The sequence below is a fragment of the Rhipicephalus microplus genome, chromosome X (genome assembly GCF_043290135.1).
Source record: "Rhipicephalus microplus isolate Deutch F79 chromosome X, USDA_Rmic, whole genome shotgun sequence".
Classification (NCBI taxonomy): Eukaryota; Metazoa; Arthropoda; class Arachnida; order Ixodida; family Ixodidae; genus Rhipicephalus; species Rhipicephalus microplus.
The window spans coordinates 387,456,149-387,483,402 of NC_134710.1; the positions used below are offsets into that span (position 1 = coordinate 387,456,149).

Below are 27,254 nucleotides of genomic sequence, written 5' to 3' on the forward strand. Positions count from 1 at the left end.
CGAATTACTCTAATATGCATCACTTTATAATGCCTCTGTCAGAGCTTAAAGCATAATAAACAAAAAGAGGGTAAAAAGGACGAAAGCATCAAAATTGCACTTGAGAACAGCTTCCGTTCCAATAAACTATTTACTTCCAGTGTTTCTGAAGATGTGCCGGTATTTTTGAAACATTGCTAGCAGGCCGCAGCTGCACACCACTCTTTGTGAGGCAGCACCTTGATGAACATTATGTCTGACGTCCCTGCTGTATATGTAAGCTTCCTGTTCTGCTACTTCCCTTTCTCCACCTTTGCTTTACATCGTACACTCTTCTTTCAACAGAAGTGCTAAGATGGCCCCCTTTTCGAGGCTTTACTCTCGAGTCGGTAGCATTATTCACTGCCTGTGCATGTCATATTCGTTCTAGAAACCCTACAGAGGGAATGTAGTGAGTTGAGAGACACGAGCGATAGCTGGCGAGGTTTGTAAACTTGTTTCAGGGAATGTAAAATGTCACATCCCCTACTTGGCCACGTGGCCACTAGGTGTGGCAGTTTGTAAAAAACACCAGAGCACATGACACGTGCTCTGGCGTTCCCTTTAACAGAGTTTTTTAACCCCTCTGAACTTATACCGCGGGTGTTTCGCATGGTCCGCTTGATACTTATGTCACTACATACAGAAGCTACAGGGAAAACTATATTTTACTACTCCCTGGCTGTCAATACACAAAGCACCTTTTTTATGCCTTGGAGTGAGCAAAAAATGGTGATTTCATAGTCATAATCGGTGGAAAGAATTGGGCAGCCAAAACATCACTAGCCTCATGCATCGCTAAACAGATGTATTGGTTGCAACTTTCTCTTTCTTCCTCACATAGCTACTTGAAACCTTCAAGAATATAAATGGGGATCGGGGTGACATCGGTCATCATGTGGTGCAAGCGTGGTGAGCAGACAGAGGGAAAGATCGGGTCAAGCAGCGCAATATTCGTACTTAGAGGGTGATCTCACACTTACGTACACGAATGCAGTGCTCAGATTTAGTGAAACATATGAGAGTCGATTCTTTCAGCTTTAAGACGAGTTCCCCTCGCACCGCAAATAAATGGTAAGACAGATGCAAATTGCACCCGCTGAACTTTGAACAACAAATCTAGTGATATCATATTCACGCAGATTTCTAATCCAAAAAGTGGGTATTTTTATATGCCTTTAGCAGTATTCAATTCAGTGTGAAAAGTTATTAATATTCGTGAGCTTCTACAAAATAAACACCACAGCACACATGGTCAGGAAAGATTACAGACCTTATCAAGCGCGAAAAGTGCCTGTCGCTGTCTACACAAGTGCTAAATAAAGTCATTGGTTGACATCATATATCACCAAATTTTTTTAAATCATGACGTCATCAAGTGGCATCGCCGCTTGGTCTAAATTGGGCAGATCCCCGAGAAACTGACAAACCACATAAGGCGCAGAAAGCTTTTGGTGAGGGAATACAGTCGACCGAGAAGCAGAAAACGATGGCTGCTTCGGCGTTCAAGTACTCCAAGAAAAACGCATATGAGATCTTGGGAGTCTTTTTGGGACAGAAGTTTCACACCCCACCTACACACTTAGTGGGCTTTCACGAATGCAACGGTAGACCTGTCAGAATCTGATTAGTTTGTGCACATGGTATGGCAGATATTTTCATTCCAGTTTTAGAACAGCAGCACAGTGGTGTGGTATGCGAAGTGGTCACACGAAACAATTCCTTAATTAGTGCTCACCTATGTGAGTACTGATATCACTAGCATGTGATACGGTTATCGCAAAAACTCACGCCCAGTCTTTTTTTTTTTCAAGGTTCCGATTCTTTTGTTTCAAACTTGAAATTGCCTCCCCCTTTCCCACCCCCTTTGTGCTTTTACCATCTTGAGTGTCTGGACAGCACGCTAGCTGATTGGGACACCTGGCTTAGCGAGTGGAAGCTGCAAAACCAGTCCGGGTATTGCATTTGTCATTTGGGAGATGCAGGGGAATAGGCGGCTCACACTTTGTGGCTGCACCCAGTGAACACTCGAAGAAGTTCATTCGAAAAATACGCCTTAGTGCGTCTACGTTTCCTGCGAACGTCTCATTTTTTAGGTGTCTATGGTGGCCGATGCTGAGAGTAAATGCGTTGTCCCGCTATGGTCAGTGAAGGCCGGGTGCCTAGAAAGTAAGCTATAACATGACGTGCATGAGCGAACAGATTATTTGCCAAAGCTAAGCTTTGCTAGAGGTAATTAGTGACCATCTTGTCTATTTCGTGCAGTTCAAGCTTTATTCCTGCTACCTCTCTGCTAGACCAGTCACTGCCTACTACAATAAGCAAATGGCATCACATCACTGATCTTCGAGGACACAATGATCATTCACAATAGACGTGTTACTGTAATTTGAGAGTATTACACTAGCAAACACATTTTTTTAAGAAGCTGGCATACTGAAAATATTGTTTTCAAACTTCAGAAGGGGGAGAGACACTTGGCATTTGTTTTGCTGCCCGTGGCTGGGAACGCTAGAGAGCTCACGTAGCCATCCGCACTTTTTTGCTGCAGTCAGGGAAATATGGCTCATTAACTCACAGTTTATAATATAGTTACTGCATGCATGAAAGTTTGTTTTCCACCAACATGCCCGCGAACTATCCACAAACTTGTCAGTGGGCCCTTTTCAAGTCTGAAACGCGCATCTATGAACGTCACCGAAATCAAAATGAGGAGGGGGGGGGGGGGGTCCATTGCCTCTGAAGTTATTTTCCACGCACTGGTAAAAAAATCGCGAGGGCTTAGTATTTTTCAGGAATGATTTGCAGACGATTCAAGCTACCTCTCCGTTAGCAACTCGCGCCACATGTGCAACGTTTATAAAGGCTGCTTCGCCTTGTGACCTCCCCACCTCTCCCAAGAAAAAAAATAGGACACGCGTCATGTCGCCACTTCTTCACATGTGCCGACTAGTCTCCCCTCCTCTCCCAAGAAAAAAAAATAGGACACGCGTCATGTCGGCACCCCCTCACATGTGCAGACTAGACTCTCGGGAAAAGTCCTATTTTATGCTACCCTTCAACTAGTGGCACGCGGAACATGCACTGCCAAACATTCCTCACCTCCCCGCGAAGAAAAGACCACCAGGTAATGTCCTACGAGTCTCAAAAATAGAAGGCAATGTCAAGTTCCCTGTGTAGTTCAGAAACACTTCTGCAGTCCCTGGCTACAAAGGCGAGCAGCCAAGCAGGTCCTGGAATCCTCGGCACAATTGCCAAACCACTTAGTCAGAAATGTAGCACGCTTTATTCCCTTCTTCCTTTATGTCACTCCGTCTCTTTCTTTCTTTTTTTTTTCAGCAGCCTCTTGGCATTACATTGTGTATTGGAGACGTAGCGACTAAATCTACCAACTGGGCTACACACTGAACTCTGAAATCTGGAGGAATGACCCATACGTGTTTCGGTGGCATAGTCATGTTTAGCGGCATCACTTTTGCCAAACCTTGATTGATTGTTATGTGGGGTTTCACGTCCCAAAACCACCATATGATTATCAGAGACGCCGTAGTGGAGGGATCCGGAAATTTCTACCACCTGGGGTTCTTTAACGTGCACCCAAATCTCAGCACATGGGCCTACAACATTTCCGCCTCCATCGGAAATGCAGCCGCCGCAGCCGGGATACGAACTCGCGACCTGCGGGTCAGCAGCCGAGTGAGTACCTTAGCCGCTAGACCACCGCGGCGGGGCTTTTCACAAACGTCAGAAGTGACACGAGACAACTTCATGGTTCTTTTCACAGATGACGCAATCACCAAAAAATGTTTGCAACATTTACTATTTGTTGAAAATCTTTTGAGTCAAGTTCTGCTACGCAAAGTTAGTGAGCACTGGTGATTACAAAATATGATATAGTATTGCTAATGTGTGATAATTGTGAATTAGCAATAAAAGAAAAAAGTAAACTTGCACAAACTTGGCAAGCAGAGAAAATGAGCTAAATTCACTCTGTCTTACATTTTTCTAATTAACTTATGACAATTTTCTCTGCATAGAGAGGTTCGCTGCTTCACAATTGAAAATTTTAGATTTTCATCTTGGACAGTTATTGCACCTCGTCGGTATTGCCCGAACAAGTGGATCCATAAATTTGTGAATTCAAGCAGTTATTATTCATGAGCTATTCGTCACAACACGAAACAACTTCGCATTGACATTGGCTACATTGTAGCCTGGAAACCCATTGAATATTGTTCTACTCAAAAAAGAAGAAATGTTATTAACTCATACACCTACATTGTTCTGCTCTTTTTGATTGAAGCCTGCATGACTTTTTGATTGGTTTACTGGCTAAATTGCTTCATAGCATCCTCTCATAATGCTTTCTGAAGAGGTTCAGGAAATTTTATTTGGTTATGTTGAACAGTTTTGCCCCACTTCTAGTGCAACGAAGGCTTGTACAGCAAAAACGCTGGTCTTTGCTCAGACTGTTTTGAGTGCTATGCAAAACTACTTCAAACTAGGCGACAATACTAGCTGTCGTTAGAAAGTGGAGAATGTAAGTTTTTTAATGCAATACAATTCTTATCGATAGGCTGAGCATAGAACGTCGGCAAAGAGTGAATAAAGTGCAGACCGGGTGCTGCCGGAGTCGGACCGCCACCTTAAAAAATTGTTTTGTTGGGCTAGTTAGTGCATGCTTACTTAATTCTAAAAAGATGCATACCATCGGGGAAGAAAATTGAGGACAGAACAGGAAGGCCGTCGCTCGCAACTAACTTTATTCTCACAAAATGAGCAAAATATATAAGCGTAGCAACCTTGCGCACGCACATTGCCTCACATGCTAGTCAAAAAACACGCTAAGATTGACAACAAAAGAATTATGACAAAAAAGCCACTAAACAAAAAAAGATTCCGAAGAATGAAATTCTCCACCGCGCAGATCAACAGATGTAATACTAACATGCGTATCTCTCTTCTTTATAATGTAGTAGACTTCCATAATTTTGCGTGCTAAGGTGTCATTACTCTTTCCAAGGAACGATACACTGAAAAACCTAGCCCCACACTTGCAGGAACCACAATGTGCAGGCAAATGTGCTGGTGCATAAAGGACAGAATTAGGGACCAAGCACTTCCTGTGAAAAATACTTTCGGCATATTTGCCGGCACACTGTGGTTTCTGCAAATGTCAGGCTAAGTTTTATAGTGTATCCGTCCTTGGAAAGAGTAATGATACTTTAGAACGTTGAAATATGGAAGCATTCTACATTAAAAAGAAGGGAGATATGCATGTTAGAGTTACATCTGTTGCTCTGCATGGTAGGGAATTTTTGTTTCTTCGAATGTTTTTTTGTTTAGTGGCTTTTTTGTCATCATTCGTTTGTTGTCAGTCTTATTGCATGTATTTTGAATGGCGTGCGAGGCAATGTGCACGCGCATGGTTGCTGCGCTTATATGTTTCGCTGATTTTTTAAGAATAACGTTAGTTGCGAGTGACGCTTTTTCTGTTCTGTCCTCAATTTTGTTCCCCTATGGTATGAACCCTTGCGTATTTCAGTAAGTACTGTGTTATTTTCCAATAACGAAACCCTTGCAACACCAAAATCTTTCTGTTCACCTGTCCATCTAGTTACATGAAGGGTAAGCTGTATACAAAAAATACAAGAAATAAAAGCATCAAACCATGCACAGAATAACATACCAGGATAAGCGAAACGAAAAAGATGCAGCCTAACTTCTCGCATCCCTGATTCCCACAAAAATAGAGCGCTCTCTATCTCAAATGTGCAACGATAGCATACTTACACATGCGTCAGTTGACCTTGCAATCAGCTCCACCTCTACTCTCTCCCTGATCCTTTGAACTGGACTAAGTGCAAGAAACACACTGTCTTCAAAAATGGGCCTAACCCATCAACCCACGCAAGGATTCCGAGAAACCTTTAAACTGCTGTTTATATACTGCAATGGTGCTCACAGAGTGTATTATTATGTGTGGTTCCTGTCTGAGCCACTGACCTTCCTGCATGCCACAGATCAAAAAGAGCATTTAAGGGCTCAATTATCTTACATATACACAGCCTGAGCACTCATACAAAATATTTGCATAGCGTTTTTTTCTGTTGCAATAAGTAGTTAATGACACACTCATCGTGGATGGAACAGCTAGTTAACTAGAGATAGGTTTTACAGTGCTCAGTCACGATTTCGATTTCAGAGGGCGCTAAACAAGTGAGGTGAGATGCAACCTTGTTTTCATGCGAACATAGCTGGCTACATGAATACAAAACCGCGTGGATGTGGTCCCCACACAGATAACTTTCTTCAATGAAGGCATTCTGGGTGCAGGGATACTTGCCTCTGAGATGTAAATATGCATGACCCATAAAATTGCTCAGCCTTTGTGTTCCCATGCCAGAGTGCCCCCTCTTCATTTGAAGAAGTCCTTAACCTTTCTCGAGTTGTCGGTGGCATCACAAATAGTAAGCATGACTTTTTAAAAGTGTTTTTTAATGCAAAGACTCACAAGAGCAATATGCCTTTTAGGGTAATTGTTTCAGAATGTGATACATGGCAAAAATCGATTGCTACCTTTTTGCAAGAACAGTTGAACCGGCTTAACGTTGATGATCCTTTCATAGTAAAAAGTTCTGATCAAGTCATAGGTTATGTGAAAACTTGTGTCGATGAGCATGTTTATGGTTTTTCAGTCGACGTGACTGATTTGTATTATTCTATTCCCCATAATCAGTTGCTTCCTGCGGTTGAAGAGTGCATAGATTTGTTTGGTTCTGTTATATTTCAAACCGAGTGTGGTGTTCCTGTCAGTCGGTTTTTAGAACTTTTATCATTTTACCTCAAGACGACCTACATTTCATGGAATGACAAGCCTTTTATTCAAAAGGACGGAATCTGTATCGGGTCTTGCATTGCGCCTATTTTAGGCGACATATTTTTAAGTAGAATTGACAGATCGATTTATCTACATCTTGATAATTTGAAGATAAAAAAAGTGTTCCGGTATGTCGATGACTATCTTGTTTTATTAACTAACGACACGGTAGCGGATGAGACAGGTTTGGCAAAAATAATTTCACATTTTTCTGAGTGTTTTAAACCCTTGACTCTCACACACGAACTGCCTGAAAGCAATGCCATAAAATTCCTCGATGTCCTCTTCACCTTTCATCCTAACCGCATATGTTGGGCATGCCAACCACGTATGAACAAACCGGTCCTTCCTTACCAATCAGCTCACTCCAAACTAGTGAAAAGAGGCATCATCAGTCATTGTTTTCGTCATGTTTTAAGCAAATCTTGTAAGCACGAAATCACCAATAGTTTTCATAATCAGTCAGACCGTTTGTTGAAAGCAGGTTATCGTATGCACGTCCAAACTTCAGTTGCAGAAGGCTTGCTTCGTACGCTTCGCAAACCAGGATGTACAGCGAGTCGTGATTCCGAGAAACCGAAGCACCTAGTCGTCATACCATACTATCACAAGATATTGCACAACCTAAGGAAATTAGCTAAGCGCTTAGAAGTTAGGGTTGTCTTTTCGGCTCCCAAGAAGTTAGTCAGCCTTTGTGGCCTTCATGACCGTGACGGAAAACCCAAAGGTTGTAGTAAGAAGCATCGAACTGTTTATGTTCCCTGTATCATATGCGTTGTTTATCGTATCCCGCTCTCTTGTGGTAAAGAGTATATTGGACAGACGGGCCGTTGCCTTAATGATCGATTAAGAGAACATTATAATAATGTGAAAAACGGCCAGGGGAGTTGGTTGGCCATACATTGTAAATCCTGCGGCTGCACGCCGATATTCAATGCATGCACAGTTATCAAGAGAATGTTTGACAAGCTTACTAGAGAGATTATTGAGGCTGAGGCTATCGATTCACTGGGGTCTAAGTGCGTCAGCACTCCCTCTCTTACGCTCAGTGATAAAGAATTGTATTTTCTAAGAAATTAATTTTTTTGTGCGCATCATTCATGTCATGTGATGTTATTTTTCTTGGTGATATAGGCGAGCGTGCGTTGGTAATAAACATTATATTGGAAGTTAGCGCCTGTGCCGTGTGTCCTCGTCTTGTGTCCCCGTTTCTTAGCGCTATTTTCAGTCGTCACAATGCACCAACAAGCCCAAATTTCGACAGTCTGTTAGGAGAGCCCTTGCAAGGCTTGCGGAAGCCAACACAAACTTATGACTTAGAAGGCGGTGGGTTGTTTAGACAGAAACCAAAGGAGTGTTCTGCAAGTAATTGTATGACAAGCACTGTAAAGTTCATTTTAAGTGTGTTCCAGCATATATCACTTGTTGATATTTTGTAGACAACAACCATGCCCCTGCTTACCTATCCCAAAAGTTAACTCGCCTGCAAATGCTGCTCCGAGCAAATGCAATTGGATGGACAAAAGATACAAAGATGCAGCACCATCTTCCAACTGAAATTTATTACAAAGCAGTGCAGATGTATATACAGTCCTTCAATGAGAACAGACAATCAGCCTATGAAAAATATAGGAGACGTTATGTCTAGCTTTTTGACTATAGTACAGCAATAACGATTAAAATGTTCAGAAATTAAGGTGGACAAACACACAACTTTCCACAAGCAAAGACTGAACCTCAACCTTCGGATAATGCATTCGAAGCTCTTATTAGCTAAAGCGGCGGCTGTCCTTTTGTAGACATTATCGATCGAGTGTTTCCGAGCACATAAACATGGGAGTGTTAGTGGGCACGGTTCGTAGCACGTGATCTTTCTACGTGTTAGTAGCTGACAATAAGCTCTCCTACACTACCTAAAGGCATCAAGTCTACAGGAACGAGGCCCTCCATATGAGTGAACAAAAGGAAATTTTAGGGGCTCATTTTTCTTTGTTAAAGGGATTGTGTTCACCTTGTGTTTAAAACCTGTTACACACTTCTGCCTGTGATCAGAGCTGCAGCCTTTTTAGTTCATTCAAGGGGTGGATCTGCACAGGCAAGAAAGTACACTGCTTGTAGTTCAACACTTTGTCCCTACCTCCTTGAGTCTGCGTGAAACACTGTACATGCAATGTACACAGTTACCTTTTTCCTTTCTTGGGCCTTCGATGCGGCCAGCCACTCCTCTTGCTGCCTAGGATCCATCACATACGTAAGCAAACTCACAGCTACCAACAACAACACATGTTGAGTGAAACCCGCAATTTTAAAATGGGATGTTGACTCGGACAATGCATCATCCACCTTGTTTGAGATGAGTCGATTGCTATAGAGCATTCTGCAAAGGGAAGTGCATATTCCGCCTTTTAGCCACTTTTGAGTACCGAACACAAAAGCAGCAATAGCTTCCAAGCACAATGTTCATACCACCAATATGAGTGTTATCCTTTGATAAACAACCCTAAGTTCAAGAATTTAATCGTGCCTCATTCAAGAAGCAGCTACGCTATTTCAAGAAGTTTGAGCACATCCTATGAAAGCTTCAAAGTGGGCACGACAATCTACTCCCAGCCGATTGATTCTGCCTAGTGAAACACCGAAAAATCATTTTTCAAAGCAGGAGGATCTTACAGCACTAGTAGTCATCAGCCTTTTATTAATATTTTTTCTTTCGACCCAGGCCAAGTACAAGTCATTAAAGATCAATGCAATGATTAACCAAATATAAACAGCCTGCCAGCGCAAAGGATCTACTGCTCTGCATCAAGGATGCTATCGAACTTCTTTGAGCAGTATCCTTCCCTGGAAAGTGTTGAATGTCACTGGCAGGTGTTTGGAAGTGTTTCTCGCGCTGTTACCTGAGTCTACTTTTCCTGGCTAGGTCTTAAACGTGTATTTGTTACAGCAGGGTATTAGTTTTGAATCAAGCACTGTATCAATTCTTAAAGACCTGCACTTAACCAGAATTTAAATGAACAATAATAACCTATTTCAAGTTTCACTGCTGTACGATCTCCTGTTATGTCGATAATTTTTTACTGTTTAATTTGGTAGAATCTGTGGACTGCAATAGGTTGTCAAGCCCAGTATGAAGGTTTTGCAGCACAAGATACAGCATCTTGATTGATTGATATGTGGGGTTTAACGTCCCAAAACCACTATATGATTATGAGAGACGCCGTAGTGGAGGGCTCCGGAAATTTAGACCACCTGGGGTTCTTTAACGTGCACCCAAATCTGAGTACACGGGCCTACAACATTTCCGCCTCCATCGGAAATGCAAGATACAGCATCTTGTGGCAACACATATGATTCCCGAATGTTTTACAATCTAATCCCTGCGCTTAACACAGCTTTTTACAAAATGGTGCACAAGTTGGTGGTATAAGTCTCCTCCATGGAAGCCACTGCTGCCTTTGATTGATATGTGGGGTTTAACGTCCCAAAACCACTATATGATTATGAGAGACGCCGTAGTGGAGAGCTCCGGAAATTTAGACCACCTGGGGTTCTTTAACGTGCACCCAAATCTGAGCCACGGGCCTACAAAGTTCTGCTTCGATCGGAAATGCCGCCGCCGCAGCCGGGATACGAACCCGCGCCCTGCGGGTCAGCAGCCGAGTACCTTAGCCACTAGACCACTGTGGCGGGGGCCACTGCTGCCTTTCTCATTGGGGCACACAAAGAGGGCGAAGAGGGCGGCCATGCACATGGCCTTGCAGAGTGATCTGTGTGAACAGATCACTCTGCAAGGCCAGACAGCTGCATAAACGTGGTCTTACTTATGCGTGTAAATCACGCTGGAACAGAAAAGGAAGCTCGCCTAACTGCTGATAGGCTACCATACCCACTCTGTCAACAAGAAACATGCTGCTTAAAAAAGCTACCCTGCATTAGCAGACTTAGTAGAAAAAAAGTTAAATTAGTAAGAAACAATTACAGAAAGAACGTACGGACGGAAGGCGGGCGCACAGAGGAAGCACGGACGGATCGACGAGCCCTTCGCCATAATCCCCATCATTCATTCCATGAATGTGCTGTGATTTTTTTTTTCCTTTTTTCAGGATTGGCATGGTCGCGAGTAGGCGGAATGATCTCCTTTGCAATTTGCATTGTGGGCTGCAGCAGTACAATTGTAAAATGTTTCTTTATTGGAGCTACATTTTACGCAAGTGGCGCGCCTTCTGCAGCTTTGCGATCCATGTGCATAGCGCTGGCATTTGAAGTATCGACAGAGATTTGGTACATAGGGCCTGACACGGAGCTTACGGTAGCCTGTTTCAATTGAATTGGTTACGTGGCTGGTAGGAAAGGTTATAATTATGTGCTTAGTGGGTATTTTCTTATTGTCTCGTCGTATAAATATTCTATGTACCTTGACTATGTTATGGTCTTGCAAGCCTTCTAACAATTCTCCTTCAGATAGTTGGTGGAGGTCATCATAAGAGACCACACCACGCACTGTAGGCACCGACCTGTGTGGGCCTACTGAAACTGGCCCATCCTCGAATGCTACTATTTTAAATAAGTTGTCATACTGGAGCTTGTCGTGTACCTCCAGGGGGAGGTCGCCGCTTCCCAACTTGGTTACCTTGTAGCCTGGGCTGGCTTCTGCAACTGTTTTGGAGACCAGCAAAGGCAAAATTGAATGAACTCTTTTGTTTTCTTTTTGACTGTGCACGACATGATACTTCTGAAAGGACTGTTCAAGTTCCTGGAGTGGAAAAGTTCTTTCGGTGCCCCACCTTTTTGGGTGGCAATCAGGTAGCGTGGGGAGATAGTATGCCACACGGGAAACATAATACTCGGTGGGAATGTTGCCCGCCCACGACCAAGCCCAACAAGGGGATGCTGCAAGGTAGAACAAATCGCCAGCCATGCGTCGCCGCTATAACCAAATATAACAAGATAACTCTCGTCCCTAGAAAAAAAGTAGAAGTAAGCGAAAGATAGAAGATGTCAGGACAGATAAAAAGTGAGATGAAGGCGAAGACGTAGGAAGAGAAATGTGGGAAAAGGCGACTGCTGATTTCCTCTCGCTGGGTCAGCCCAGGTGTGCCGGGTACGTCTATTTGAAGCTGAGGCAAAAGTGGTGTGTGGCCTCCGCCAGGGGCCTTAAAGTGCCAATTACCCAGCATCAGCTCAACCCTGAAGATCCCCTTCGGCCTGGACAAGGCTCAGCTACGCAAGGCTAGGCATTAGAGGGAATCAACCCCCCGCTGCCCCGTTAGCTCGGGTCCGTGGTGTCACTACGCACCAAACCAAAGGCCTACTTACTCAAAATCATCTGCGGTCCCCTGACACATATTGAAAGCTAATAAATCCGTCATCAAAAAGAGGCTTTGTAAATTCAGCGTTTTTTTAATTTATTTCATTCAGCGGTATGAAAGTGTGAAAAATTTCGCCAATAAAATGTGTTCAAAAATTACAAAACACGTGAAAACAAGACATTAAGAGAGAGTAAGAAACCTTGACCAAAGTTAACAAAAAAGATTATGCAAAACAGAAATTGGATGTTCAGTGTAGGTGCAAACAAATACAACAACCAAAACACAAGCACACGGTGTTTGAGTTGGTTACCTATAAATAGAAATCTGTCCTGTACATTGAATCCACCCATACGTTATTGTTTGCGAAAAGCGGCACCAATTGAAGGCATCAGTTATGGAGAGGCAAATGATCACCTCCTTCACACCCCCAACGTGCCGTTTGTATACAAGTTCTTGGTGAAAGGGGGCAATACGAATTCTGATGCCTAAACGATTCATAGAAAGCACTACACATAGAAAGTATAGGAAACAAAAATTATGTAAAATATCTCGAGCATAATGCACATTGATGTAATCATTTGAAGCTTTTAGCAAGACCCTGTGTACCGCAGCCGCCTAGCTCAATGTTGTTGGGGTAGATGTTCGCTGGAGGGGCATCGTTCAACGCATCTCGCCTTCTTCTTTTCAATATGGCGTCCACCGCCACCTTATCAAGATTGGTGATTGGGCATTCACACACAATGTAGAAGATGAAGGCGAAGAACAAGCTGAGGAACAGCAGTGAAATGGCATCCGTGAGCTGCGTGACAGAGTAAAATCAGGGTTAAGTCACAAGTGAACACACTGTCGCCATAATCATGCATCTCTTGCCCCTATGATGCTCCCGCTTCTATGAGTCTTGCAAAACAATCGGCAACAACAAATTAACATTTAAAAAACAACCACTCGGCTGCATTTCCGATGGAGGCGGAAATGTTGTAGGCCCGTGTGCTCAGATTTGTGTGCACGTTAAAGAACCCCAGGTGGTCTAAATTTCCGGAGCCCTCCACTACGGCGTCTCTCATAATCATATAGTGGTTTTGGGACGTTAAACCCCACATATCAATATCAATCAAAAAACAACCACTTCTACTTTATCCTGGATTCATGTCACACCCGCAATAAACTTGAGTGTCATTTCAGTGCGTGCGCAAATGCGATAGAAGTTTAGGCACAATGCGGTTGATTTCAGTTACATCGAAAAGTTTTGCGACACCCACACTTCAAAATATTTGTTCGTTAAAATTTTATCGCTAAACGAGAACAATGGTACCGGTTAAACGTTCTCAGAATAAGTTGATTTTATCGAAATACCGTTATAAAGAAACAATGAGCAAGCAAAAATGAAGGCGGCTGAATTGGTTGAGCGCGTCCTTTTTCTCGCGCAAGATTGTTTCTCCACCTGCACCAAGTTCGGAAGAGTATGATTGGGGACTTTCGCTTCTCTATAGCACCGAAGCTCGGGATACAATGCTTCCTTGAAGCGTCTCCCGAATAATAACAAACAACCGAGGATGCGATGAATTTGATTTATTGCATCTTTAGTATACACAATAGTACTAAGTTTGAATTGGAGGCAACAGTGGCAGCAGAAACTGCAGCCTTTCGCCTAATAAATTCTCAGCCGAAGTCAACAATGAACCTATTTACAGCGAAATACTGTAAATCTTTCCAGTCTTGGAATGTGATGCAAATTCAGTAGCCATTTCCTATATTTGAGAGAAACTGACAGTAATGATAGCAAATGGACATAACAAATTTGGTTAACCTGCCTTTCAAATACATGTATCTTAAGGAGCCATGCGTGAAAAACAATTGGTCTAGGATTTATGAAGGAGGTGTGTATAGCGTGACGGAACATGACCGCGTTTGTGCTTGGTGCTGATCAGTCTTATAATGTTATTTTCGAGCATAATATGACAGGACAAGATTAGTTTATATGTAGGTTGCGCTGACTATATTCCGCAATTTATTTCTTCTGCCACATTTTTTGACGTGTGAGGTGGAATATGGCGTAAGATTTACCTAAAATCATAACGACTCACCAGCTTGGTAAATTCGTCGCTCATAATGTTGGTCAGATTGATAACGCAGTAATAACTATAATATTAATTTGTGTGGTAATATTATCTGGTATACTAATAATATCTGGTATGAAACTACAATAGAATTATGAGACACATTGTAGTTGAGGGCTGAGCCCCTTGCGGTTTATATTGTGCACCTAAATATAAGTACATGGGCCTCAAACATTTTCGCCGCCATCTAAAATGCAGCCGTCGCAGCCGGGGCTCGATCTCGCTTCCTTGGGGATAGCAGTGAATTGCCATCACCACTGGACCACCTCGGCGGGTCGATCGAGGCTGTAGAAGGTTGACCTTCAAGAATCAGTGAAAATAATACTGAAGGCCTTCACGTTTCAAGAACACGTCACGGAGCCGCCGATAAAATTGTCGGCACGAAGATCACGGAACATAACTAGCTATTTCGTCGTCTCCAGCTTGATGAAAACGCTTAACCAGCAGCAGCATCAGCGCGGCAAGCGAAAGCGTACTGTACGTTCAATATTGACCATATCATTTCTCACGACGCATCTACGTTTAGACACAGCAGATATAATACTGACCCCAGCTATCATCAGAAGAAGCGGCCCAAGCAATGGGCTGCGGTTTTAAGTCATAACTGACGGGGAGCTGACACATGTGGCCGGTGCAGCCAGCATCCGATAAGGACAAACCACACATTACTGTGGTCATCTGTTCCACGTGGTCAGTCCTCCCTCCCCCCCTCCAACCTTTACTAAAGAATGCTTCCGCCTGCAAGCGATGACAATTCTAGTCTATATTTGCCAACCTATTAAGTTCGCGAGGGTTCACACCCCACTTCCCACACCATGCGTCGTAGTCTTAGATCTCCGAATGTCAAGAGCAAAAAACACTGGTTTAATGAGTCACAGGTACTTATACCGAAAGCCGATAAAGAGGGCAAATGCAGTCTGTCCCTCAGCGATGCGTGTCAGCTTCATTTTTGAGCCGACACTGCGCAGGCAGGGTACCCGTCGAGCATGCGACGCTGTAGGAGCGACTTATGAAAATTTGTCCGACTGTGACTTAAGCTCAGAAAAGATATACCTATATTTTAAAACCGGGAAAATTTGTTGAAATTGCTGAATGACAAAGACATTGACAAAATCTATGTACGAGCAGTGAGTGAGGACCGCTCATAGCTCTCTCAAGGCTAGTGCCATAAGCATCTAGTACAGGGGGCGATCATTGTGGATATCTTCTTTTCTAGTTTGCAATACTTTTGTGTAATTTACGCAGCTACCAGACGCAAATGTTTATTGATCGGTGTTACCTCAGTGCACAGTTTTCATGGTTTGTAGTGTGAAAATCTCGAAAACAATTCGGGAGAGGAAGATAAAACGATTCTCTTGTGGAACACATGTTCCGGTCTGTGCTGTATTTTCTGCGTTTCACAGCGCAGCAGCGGGGTCTCCAGCCCCCTACATCATGGTCATGGATGTACAATCCCCGGATATCCCGACCAGTACCAGTTCATCCACGGGCATTGCCTCAAGAAAGCGTGGTAATCCATCTAGTGAGTGCGAGGACAACGAGCTGTACTCTGCATCAGACTACGAGTCCTCGGAATACGGCTTCGAACCTGTGCTCTACCGCAAGGCCAAACGAAGAATCATGAATGCATCATCGGTATCAAGTACAACCACTGTGAGGACAGCGCCTCAGTGATGGCGTCACTCCATTCTGTTTGTGCCGCAGACTACTACTGCCAATCTACGCTTCCTCAACAGGCAAGCACTGTCCTTGTACCTTGAAAACATTGTGCCTAACGAGATTAAGGACATCAGGATAAACACGAGGAAGAATATTTTGGCAATCGACGTGAGGAACTCGAGTGCACTGAACACGCTACAGCATGTGTCGGAGCTGGGAAACATCAAAGTCCGATCCATCATACCAGTGAATGGTGACACCGTAACAAGAGTTATCTATGACATAGACACTGCAATCGCCAATGAAGATCTTCCAGTACTGATAAAACCAGTGAGTGAAAACGACGTCATTGTGCATGCTGGTAACCTAGGCAACTCTCGATGTGTGCGAATAACATTCAAGGGTGACTGTCTTCCCTCTTACGTGAAGGTTGGCCATTTCCGTCACCAGGTTCGCCCATTTATTCCAAAGCATATGCAGTGTTTCAAGTGCCAGAAGATTGGCCACGTGAAGGGCGTTTGCAGATATTCCGCAGTGTGCCCCCGATGCGCTGAACACCACTTAGAAGACGACTGTAATGCAACTACGTTGAAATGCCCCAACTACCAAGGAGCTCACAGTGCTTCCTCCAAGGACTGTCCTCAGATTAAGAAAGAGATTTATATTCTGAGGCAAATGGTGCGAGACAACTCCACTCACAGAGAAGCTGCGCAAAAAGTAAGGCGAAGGCGCCGTCATCGTCGAAGGTCCTCACGAAGGACAGTGCAAAATCTGACGAGAAAGTCAGAAACTCAAGTGAAATCGACAGGCGCAGCTCCTAGCGCGGCAAACATCTGCGCTGAAAGGGAAGATGCTGGAAGATCTCTCTCTCCAAAGGAATGGCCACCCCTTCAGCCTAGACGATCTGTTGAGCCTCAACAGAAGCCGCCTACACGACCTGTTGAGCCTCAACAGAAGCCACCTCAAGAACAAGCACAAAATGCTGCAACGGCCGGGAAGCCAGATCATCGCGTAATGGTGATGCCAAGATCATTAGTAGACACCATTCGCATGTTGTTAAGATGAATACACCGTCAGCCAAAAGTGCCCTTCAAGTACTGGACGCGCTTAGTCCAGTGCTAGCAGCCCTATAGTAGACCATGGCTAACCCACCACTGTCTTTCAGGGATGAGGTTCGTAAAGCAGCAATACTGCTGTGGAATGCCAGGGGACTGAGATCGCGCATTAGTGACTTTCGTCGATTTGTGTACGTCAACATGTTTCCCGTAATCGTCATCTGTGAGCCGAACTTATCGAGTGCAATACGACTCTCGGGATACGAACCTTTTATATCGTCTACTGTTACTGAAAGCAGCAAGGTTCTGGTGTACATTCGCCGAGACCTCACTTACATCCTTCAACCTGTACCACCTCACGACGGAAACCAATACGTATGCTTAAGAGTGAAAAAGAGGAGGCTCAACATCACTGTGGTTGGCGCATACCTATCACCATCAAGCCGTTTCGATCAAAAAAGACTACGAGACATAATAGCATTAACTCCTGACCCGTGTGTTATCACTGGGGATTTTAACGCTCATAATACATTATGGGGAAGTCAGAATACCAACATGAAGGGCAGAAGCTTGGTGTCTTTTGCCTCCGACAACCAACTTTGGTTACTGAATGATGGCAGTCCTACATTTTTACGTGGCTCCACATACAGTATCTGTTTCGACGTGGCTTTTGTTTCGCGAAGCCTAGTGAAGCATACTGAATGGTTCACGGATATAGAAACGCATGGGAGTGATCACATTCCAACATACGTCAAGATCAGAGGATTGTCGCCTCCTAAAGTGCGCGACATGGTTAAAAGGGTGGACTGGAAAAAATTTCAGTCTCGTATGGAAGACCATTGCCAAGAACACATATCCGATTTACAAGAGGCCATCAAGAGCACTGTAGAAGAGACTGTGTGTACGATCCCATGCCCTGTAAGAATCATGGACATCGACATAGAGCTGGAGCGGCTTCGAGCCTTGCGACGACGAGCTGAAAGAAGGTACCGGCGCACGAAGGACATAGAAGATTTACGGACTGCTAGACGTATGCAGAAGAAGATCAAACGTTGGTTGGACAAGCTAGAATTCCAACGCTGCATTACTTTCTGCGAGTCACCCGACCCTCGTTAGCCTTTATCGCAGATATGGAGGACGGTTAGAGGTTTGCGGTTATCGCCCATTCAGAAGTCACCATTCAAGGCCTTTGCCCTTCACAAAAATTGACCAGATGTGGACGTTGCTGAAGAGTTCTGTGCCGGATTATCAGGGCAAACTGCAGCCATCAGCAGCTCACCACTTTCGAGCAGTTGTCCGCCACCACGTGAATGCTGTATGGACTTCCCGTTCACCATTCAGGAGCTCAAAGCAGCACTCGCTTCATTCAAACATACCTCCGCACCAGGCCCTGACGGAATCTCCTACAGAGCCCTGTGTCATCTGGGTGAGCGCGCGAGAATAGCTCTACTTCAGCTATATAATGATTGTTGGCTAGAGGTCACTGTCCCCTTAAGTTAGAAAACTAGTCGTCTAGTACCATTACTAAAACCTGGCAAATCACCATTGGAACTCTCCTTCTATCGCCCGATCGCATTGGCTAGTTGCGTGGGTAAAGTGATAGAGAGAATGATTCTCGGCCGACTCGAGTGGTACTTGGAGTATCATGAGATCTACCCAAATGCCATGGCTGGCTTTCGACGTGGTCGATCATCGATCAATAGCGTCATCGACCTAATCACGTACGTTGAACACGAGAAAGGCCATAAGCATCTTTGCGCCTGTCTATTCCTTGACGTCAAAGGAGCCTCTAATAACGTTACACATGAAGCCGTCCTTACCGCACTAGAAAAGATTGGAGTGGGTGGCCGAATGTTTAAGTGGATACGCAGTTATCTCCAAATGCGATCCTATTTTGTGAGTACAGAGACCAGGAACACGTCTACACATTTCAGTTGTCGTGGCGTCCCTCAGGGTGGTGTACTGATCCCCGTGCTATTCAATATAACACTAATCGCTCTCCATACGCACCTACCAAACCATATTTATCTATCAACATACGCTGATGACATCTGCATCTGGACATCTGCGGTAACTCGCCTGCAGTTACGAGCGAGAATACAGAGAGCTGCTACTGCAACTGCTTTGCATCTACGCAATCGAGGCCTGGAAATTTCCTCCGGAAAGTACGCTCTTCTGGCATTTATGCGCAAACCCATGTCAAATTACAGAGTGTCAATTAACGGTCAAAATGTACCATATCGTCAATCTCACAAATTTCTGGGTGTCATAGTCGACAGAGACATATCATGGAGCCCTCATGTGTCGTATTTGAAAAAGCGATTGACAGGCATATGCCATCTTTTCAAGTTTCTCACTGGAAAGACTTGGGGAATGCAGCCGAATGCTATGTTACGACTGTACAGGGTGCTTTTCCTTGGCTCTTTACGATACAGTCTGCCTGCATTATCAAACGCCAGCAAAACAAGTCGACGCATGATACAAAGCGTTCAGGCACAGGCGCTTCCGATATGTCTAGGTCTGCCCCTGGGTGCCTCAACAATAGCGACTATAGCTATAGCCAAAGACCACCTCGTGCAGACCCATATTGAAATTGAAGCTTTGAGGATACACATAAGGCATGTGGACCGAACTCTCCATCACCACCTAGCCTCTCTACCAGCGGATAGACCTCATACTTCCTTTTGTCGAACAATAACTACACATGGTGACTCCCTACCAACTGGTTTTACGCCCGCGGCGAGACCTTCAATTCCTCCATGGTGCCTCAAACAGCCACCAGGCATCCAGAAAAAACGAGATTTCTCAATAACAGCCCTCAAGCAGGTCGCCTTACTTCTGCTGTACGAGAAGTACCAAGACTGCACCCACGTCTACGCAGACGACTCCGTTCTGCCAAACAGCTCAACTGCAGCGGTCGTTATTCCAACGCACGCCACAACCATCAAATTCAGGACAGCTCATGCAACCACAACAACGGCAGCAGAGCTTGCAGCGCTTCGCGCTGCGCTGCGTTTCATTAACGACCAAAGCACGCAACGGTGGACGATTTTCTGCGACTGCAAGGCGGCACTGCAGTCACTTCTGTCAAATCTACGCCGTGGTCCACACGAGCAGTTGGTATTTGAAACAGCAGAAATGCTACACCATATAACAGAGAACGGGCACCACGTTATATTTCAGTGGTTGCCAAGCCACTGTGGAATTATTGGTAACGAACGAGCTGATCAAGCTGCCCGTTCAGCCCATACAGAAGACAACAACCAGTCAATACCTCTCTCAAGGACGGACGCTGCTAGGAGGCTCCGCATGCTTGCTCGCCAACTCTCTATGGCTTTTTGGAATGAGCCTCTCTTTACGCATGCAAGATTACGATCCTTTGATCCAACGTTTAGCATACAGCTTCCAACAAAAATTCGACGAGGCGACGCTACTACTCTGTGCAGACTATGGTTGGGAGTCGCGTTTACCCGTGCGTACGCGTTCCGCATAGGTATGGCCGACACCGCCGACTGTGCACACTGCGGAGATGAAGAAACAATTCGACATATCTTGTGTGACTGCCCGAAATACAACCTCAAAAGACAACACCTTTCTAATAAACTAAACAGGTTAGATGACCAGCCGCTGTCACAAGAAAGTATACTGCGCCATCGTCATGACTCATCGTCACAGAAGAAAGCCGTGCAAGCGCTACTGGGCTTCTTACGAACTACTGGCCTGTCGGAACGCCTCTGACTGGACTGATTTTGTGTGTGCGTGTGTGTCGGTGTTTTTCTCTTATTTATTTTTAACTCTCCCTTTCTCTTTCAACCCCCTATTCCCCAACCCCAGTGTAGGGTAGCATACCGGATACTAGCATCTGGTTAACCTCCCTGCCTTCCTTTTTTGCTCGTTTCTCTCGAAAGCGATTCCATGATTTTGTTGTGCTGTGATTTGCTGTAGTGTTCTGAGTGACAATAATTTTATTCTTCCCCATAGGTGTAAATGCTTCTGCATATCGAAAATATTTTTTTTTGTTTTTGGTTCATGTATTTTTAACGGGTTTATTTTATGTAGATTGCCGAAGAAAAATAACGCACACGACACTACTCAGGCTAAATTTATAGTGCATACAATTTCCCTACGCCTTCGCACCTATCTGTTCCAGCAGATCAATTCTAAAAACGACATAATGCGTCCAGTCGGCATGAAAGCAGGCCGCCCCTTCTATATGCAGCTACTCCGTGATGCAACAGATATTCTCACAGAATTACTGTTGCCTACTCGGGTGCCTTCGCGTAATTAGAGCCAATACATTACAGTGTAGACGACTCGTAAAGCAACCGATTAGGAAAGTATTGTGCACTTCATGATACACGCACTTGACAGATTAAAGGCTGGTGCACACCGGTGACTAGCAGCGGTCGCGTGACCATTTGCGACTGGTCGCAAACAGTCGCAAACGGCCGCGAAGCGACTGCTTTGGCTAGTCGCTTCCGGACTGATTTGTCAGTCGCTCGACTGAAGCCGCAAAGCTGCTGGAACCAATCAGCGTTGCTCAATTTTTGTTTTCTTGTTTTTTTTTTTCAGCGCCGTGTGAGAAGGGACGAAAACAATAAATGCGGTGCGCTCGGTTCGCTCCGTTCACTCAGCTGACGGCGATCAGCTGATCGGCGCCGGTATGACTGATAACGAGATCCGGACGTGACTCTCCAGTTTTGCGACTTTCGGTCGCTCGCATGCAGCCTGTGGCGGTGTAAACATCAGTCGCTTTTTAGTCGCCAGTCGCGAATGGTCACGCGACCGCTGCAAGTTGCCGGTGTGCACCAGCCTTAAGGGAATGCCGTCGTGAATTTCGCCAATCGTGCTCAATACGCTGCTCACAATTTCATTACTAGAGGAAAGACATCACTACATACGATTTTTGAACCCTCCATATTTCGTATGTGAAACTCGTACAAGCTGTTGCTGGTCTAGAATTCTGTATTCACAAGCGACGTCTACGTCTACAGTGACAACTTTTATTTGAAGGAGTTTGCACGGTATTGATCAATAGGTGGGGTTTAACGTCCCAAAACCACCATATGTTTATGAGGGGCACCGTAGTGCAGGGCTCTGGAAATTTATACACTCTGAGGTTCTTGAACGTGCACCCGAGTCTGAGCACATGAGTATACAGCATTTTCGCTTTCATCGAAAATGCAGCCGCCGCAGCCGCGATTCAATCCCGCGACCTGCTGATGGGAGACTTCAGGGCACAGTGACATTTGAGGAAAGGAACAGATTTCGTAGACTAAATGACATTAACCTACTGTCAGTGGAGCCAAAACTATGCCTTTGAGAAGATAATGAGCAATTCATAACCACAAACTGAATGACGCTGTCATTTACACGAATTCAATAGCCAACGCCAAACGTCACTGGTACAGCTAATTTTTGTTGGTTGGAACCCCTTGGGCATACTCAGCTTCAGCAAATTTCTCCTCAACCAAACACACTCAAATTCAAACTCACCAAATTATTACTCAGCTAGAACTATTCAGACTCACTCTCATGGCTCAAATAAAGTCTGAGTGAGTCTACTAATAAATAAATTTTCTGACACTGTACTCCTAGCCGCGCCAACAAAGAGCGCAAGTACCTCATTATAGGCTTACTGCTGTTTTCTGGCTTCAGAAAGACAGGGCCACTTTCGCTTTCAATACTAATGTGGCCTACTGGCTCTAGAATTTGGTTACAACAGTAACGCGGCTCCACTACACTCGCAAACGAGCTATTGCAGTCCCTATTCGAGTTGCTTTGTTAGATGAAGGCGTCTTCTCAAGTAACGTTAACATTCCTCTAGAATCTGCCATCCGTAGTGTTGGCTCTCACAGTGCATATCAGTGAGCCTACTTTTCTCTAGTATTTTTTCTTTCCGTTTTCTAACACTCCTACTTGAATGAAGTGATCACAGCCAAGCAGGGGTCAAAATTGTAGACAACTGCGAGGAAAGAGCAACAAGATAGATTTTGTTGTGTCACTGTCTCCATTCTTGCTACAATGCTCAAGCGGAAACACCAAAGGCATAACCTTGTTATTCTGCGAGGATAGAAATGCACATTATCTTCAAGGTGCGCGTGCAGGCATTCTTTATATACATGCCAAATCATGGTGCCTCATCATCCCCTAGTAAGCTGCAAACAGCAAACGCATATTTAGAAAAATTCAAGTGTATAAGATTTGCATGAAAGCGCGCTTAAACGCTACATGCTGACAATAGTTCACCACTCCAATTTCTCAATTTTTTATGAGCTGTATATCAAGGAAATAAAAAGTAAAGTTTAAAATTTAAAGATGGAGCCAATTAAGGGTGCCCACGTCTCACCATTGTCCATTGGTCCAGTGCCCTGAATTGCCTGATGGTGACCACCTTCATGTAGAGAACGTACGGATGAACGAGGTAAAGAGAGAAGCTCAGCTTCCCCAGTGGAATGAACACTCCCATGCTGAGGAACCGGTTCACGAGTCCTAGCGAAGGAAAGGGTGGTTTAGCAGGACACAATGCTGTGTAATTAGCAAAGTGAAAATGGTACCTCAACCATGACGATAAGGACGTACCACAAAGAAACTGTCTAATTGGAAGGCTGGGTATTTGGTGTAATAACGAAAGAGGAAGTTTTCGCCGCACGTGAATTCTATGTAAAGAATTCCTAAGCAACAGAAAGAAACAATTCATCGGATCCCACGCACTGTGGGAATGAATCTGATGTGGAGCAGTGAGCAAGAAGCGGCATACATCGCATTTTGCGTCTTGTACACTAAATATGGCATTCATATCATCGCATGTATTTCTGTACAGCGCGTTTTTCAAGGGTGCACATGTACAATCAGTTATAAACAATGCTAGCGAAACATATTCTCTGGTGTCTATAAAAGTGTGACCTGCCCTTTACATTCGACACTCACTCATGTCACACAATACCAATTGTGGTGTACAGGGTGTTCGAAGAATTGTGTCCAATATGGTTGAAATATTGCGGAAAGGAGGTATCTGCATGCTACCAGTGGCGTTCCATTTAATGTGGCAGAAGGCATCTTCAGATGTGTTCGAACAATAATTAGGACAGTATTTATAGAAATTAAAACACTTTAAGCAGTGGGAATAAAAGTCAAAAAGGCGAATTCAAGTGCTTTCTGCCAATTTTACATAGCAACTTTGAATTCTCCGAAAGGCAACCACTCGTTTTCATTGCGAGGCAATGGAATCTGTATAAGTTAGTAGGCGAAACAGGGTGAAAGAGAAACCAGCGCACCAAACAGCGCATCTAACATTCAGTTTGACAACGACCTCAATGACGGCACTCTTTCTCTCGCGCTCATCAACCGTCAATCTACTTCGTTTAGTGGCAGTGCCGCATGGCCATTTATCAAGACTCGCTTATCCTCCTCCCCCGATGCGCGAAAAACAGAGTCGTCATTGAGAGCATTTACCAAGTAAATTGCAGAGATGCTGTTTTGTGTGTCTTTTTTTGTTTCACCTGCTAAATTATCCAGATTTCGCAGTACCGCCATAATTCCCAGTGGATGCTCTTCAGACATTTCAAAGTGGCTATGCACTACTCGCAAAAAGAACTTCAATACAGCTATTTGACTAAACTGCTTATTCCAAGTTGTTACAAAGTTAATTTGTTTATTTTCTAAATTCACTACCATAGTTAGTTTTTGCACGAAATTGGTGTTTTGATATATATCAAGCTGATGAAACGGCCACGAGAGCACACAGTCGTAAGTAGGTAGGTAGGGTAAGGTAAGGTAAAGGAATGTAAGGTAATTGTAAGATAGCGTAGTGTAAGATAGGGTCGGGGCATGGTGGACAGATGGATGGATAGATACGCTCAAAGTGGCAGCAGAAGTTGGTAAGAAGTACTTCGCATTTAAAAGTGAGCAATTACTGAAAACGTGAAGCACGCACAAGATTACTTGTACGCAGGCGATTCGAATAGATGTAGATGCACTACATGTTTTGCGAATGGGAGTGCACCTGTGGGAAAACAAGTAGACAGGACAGGGGAGACACGCACTTGCATCCGACATTGTTGCGCAAACATTTCCCGCTACGAAGGTTCCTACGCTAGCAGAATCACAAAACCTTGCTGGTACCTCTATTCTAAGAAGATCGCATCAATATTTTTTATACCAGCGAAGTGTGAATAACGTGACTGAATGCCCGAAAAAAAAAAGAGGCTCAACTTCTGCTATGTTGCTCAAGGCTTGGTCACCATAGATTTGGTGGGCACCTATACTCTGAGACAACTTTCTGCGGCAATGAAGGGAAGGACACGGAGCCAAAGTGAGTGTGCGCCACCACAGTAAATTATAATGCCACATATGCGTCCATGTTTTCTGCGCGAAAATGAGTAACGAACAACGTTATGTTTTTACTGTATGCTGTTCATAAACAGACACTAGTCTCATCAAGCACATATTCGTATTTATTCTTGCATTCTGAAGAGTCAATTTGCGTTTTTGCTCGTCTGACAACGTCCCAAGTTTTGCGTGCACCTCACAGTCAAAATGACGTCCTGGCGATTAGGTGAGTGCTTGTCGTTCTCCGGCAATTCCGATGACTCGCCAAAGGAGCTTGTGTGGAATATCACAAACAAATGGCGGTGTAAGCAGGCGTATCAAATTTTGTTCAGTGGGATTACTTGAACACGACCGCCTTTCGAAACGCGAGCCGAACCGGACTACCTCGCGGATGAGTGCCGAAGAAGTAGGTCCGCCCCCGTAGTTTTCCCTTCATTGCCACAGAAAGTTGTCCCCGAGTATTGCTGTTCGAAAGTAGGTTATGCTTTAAGCCTTTAGGCTATTTCCCGCTCGTTGCTACACTTATAATAAATTGCTATGCCTGCTTTCTTTTTCTCTGTTTCTTTGTATGTTTCTATTTTTTCTGTCTTTCAAATTTTCCTCTGTTTTCTACATTTCTCTCACAATTTTTTCTCGGTTTTCTGTCTTGCTTTCCCTCTCTGACTACAGCCACTCCCTCGCTCCTTAACATTTTTTTCTCGTTATTCCCTTGCTTCTATTCATCTCTTTATTTCTGACTCTTTGTTTCTCTCTTTGTGCTCGTGCTGCCCTTCAGCCTTCCATCACAGTCATATCTCTTCTCCTCATTTTCATTTTCCAATTCTCCTCACGCTAAATTATACTATACAAGGATATGCTATGCTTTGCTATCGTGCTTGGTTAGCCATGTGGTTACAATTCGAGGCTTGTGATCGTGGGTACGCCGGTTCAAATGACATCTTGTGAAAAAAATCTTTTCCACCCAGAATGTACCCTTTTTATTTATTTCTGTTACTCCCTGTCTCCCTCTCTATGTTTCCTTAATTGTAGTAGTTCTATAGCCCATCATAGCCAACGCCGGACACGCTGGACAAATTGCCACATGTGTAGACAAATGTGGAGACGAGAAAAAAGAGAGCACATGCTAATTGATGACCATAATAATTTTCTGCCCATTGCACATGTCGAATCACGAGCCCAACACCTTTGCTTTGAAAAACTCCAAGAGGGTGGCACTTATTAGTTCAGCTTAATTCAGTTCGCGCACATGCCGAGGCAGTTTACACGCAGCATTGTTGAGATATTATTGTAGCCTCTTAGTTATCAGAATTAGGAGAAGTGAGGGAGCAGTCTTTTGTATATACTGCAGATTGAGCCAAAGAAACGAAATGTTATGTTGTGATCCTAAGAAAAACAAATTTATATTCCTCCAAATTCTCATAAGGTCTAGAATAAAGGAAACCTTAGCCATCAGATGAAGCATTACATTATACTGCGTGCAAACACATAGAACGTTTCGGGGAAGTTTAGTGTTTGCAGCGTAATTGTTAGAATATATAAACTCATATTGTAAGTGAAAAGATCACGAAAAAATGAGGAAGAAAGTCCGGGAGGTCAACAAGGTGAGCATCCAGTTTGCTACCTATTACTCCGAGGAAAACGGTTTTGGAACGTAGAAAAGAAAGAACGAAGCGGGGAAAACGTGTCTTCAAGTTGGCACGCGTCTGGCCATTATGTGCGTACACTCGGTCACTTCGCCCTGTGTATCTTAATAAGCGGTATCGACATCCGCGTCACTTCCCTGTGCTGCAATGCACACAGACGAGGATCTTTTCAGCTGAAAACTCTTTAGTCGGCTCGACGCAGTGCCGTGATCGTATCTTTCAAGTGTGGAGCACACGAACGG

The 27,254-nt window shown here is 44.2% G+C and overlaps 1 protein-coding gene across 1 annotated transcript in view; it reads right to left on the reverse strand.

Moving 5' to 3' along the window:
• Positions 1 to 8,477: 8,477 nt before the first annotated feature.
• LOC119161027 (nose resistant to fluoxetine protein 6) overlaps positions 8,478 to 27,254 on the reverse strand; it is a 204,287-nt gene continuing 185,510 nt past the window's right edge. Inside the window, exons 14-15 of the mRNA XM_075880084.1 lie at positions 23,388 to 23,530; positions 8,478 to 13,006 (exon numbers count right to left, since the gene is read on the reverse strand). Coding sequence (XP_075736199.1) covers positions 12,782 to 13,006; positions 23,388 to 23,530 — 368 coding nt within the window. The 3' untranslated portion in view covers positions 8,478 to 12,781. The remainder of the gene's footprint in view (positions 13,007 to 23,387; positions 23,531 to 27,254) is intronic.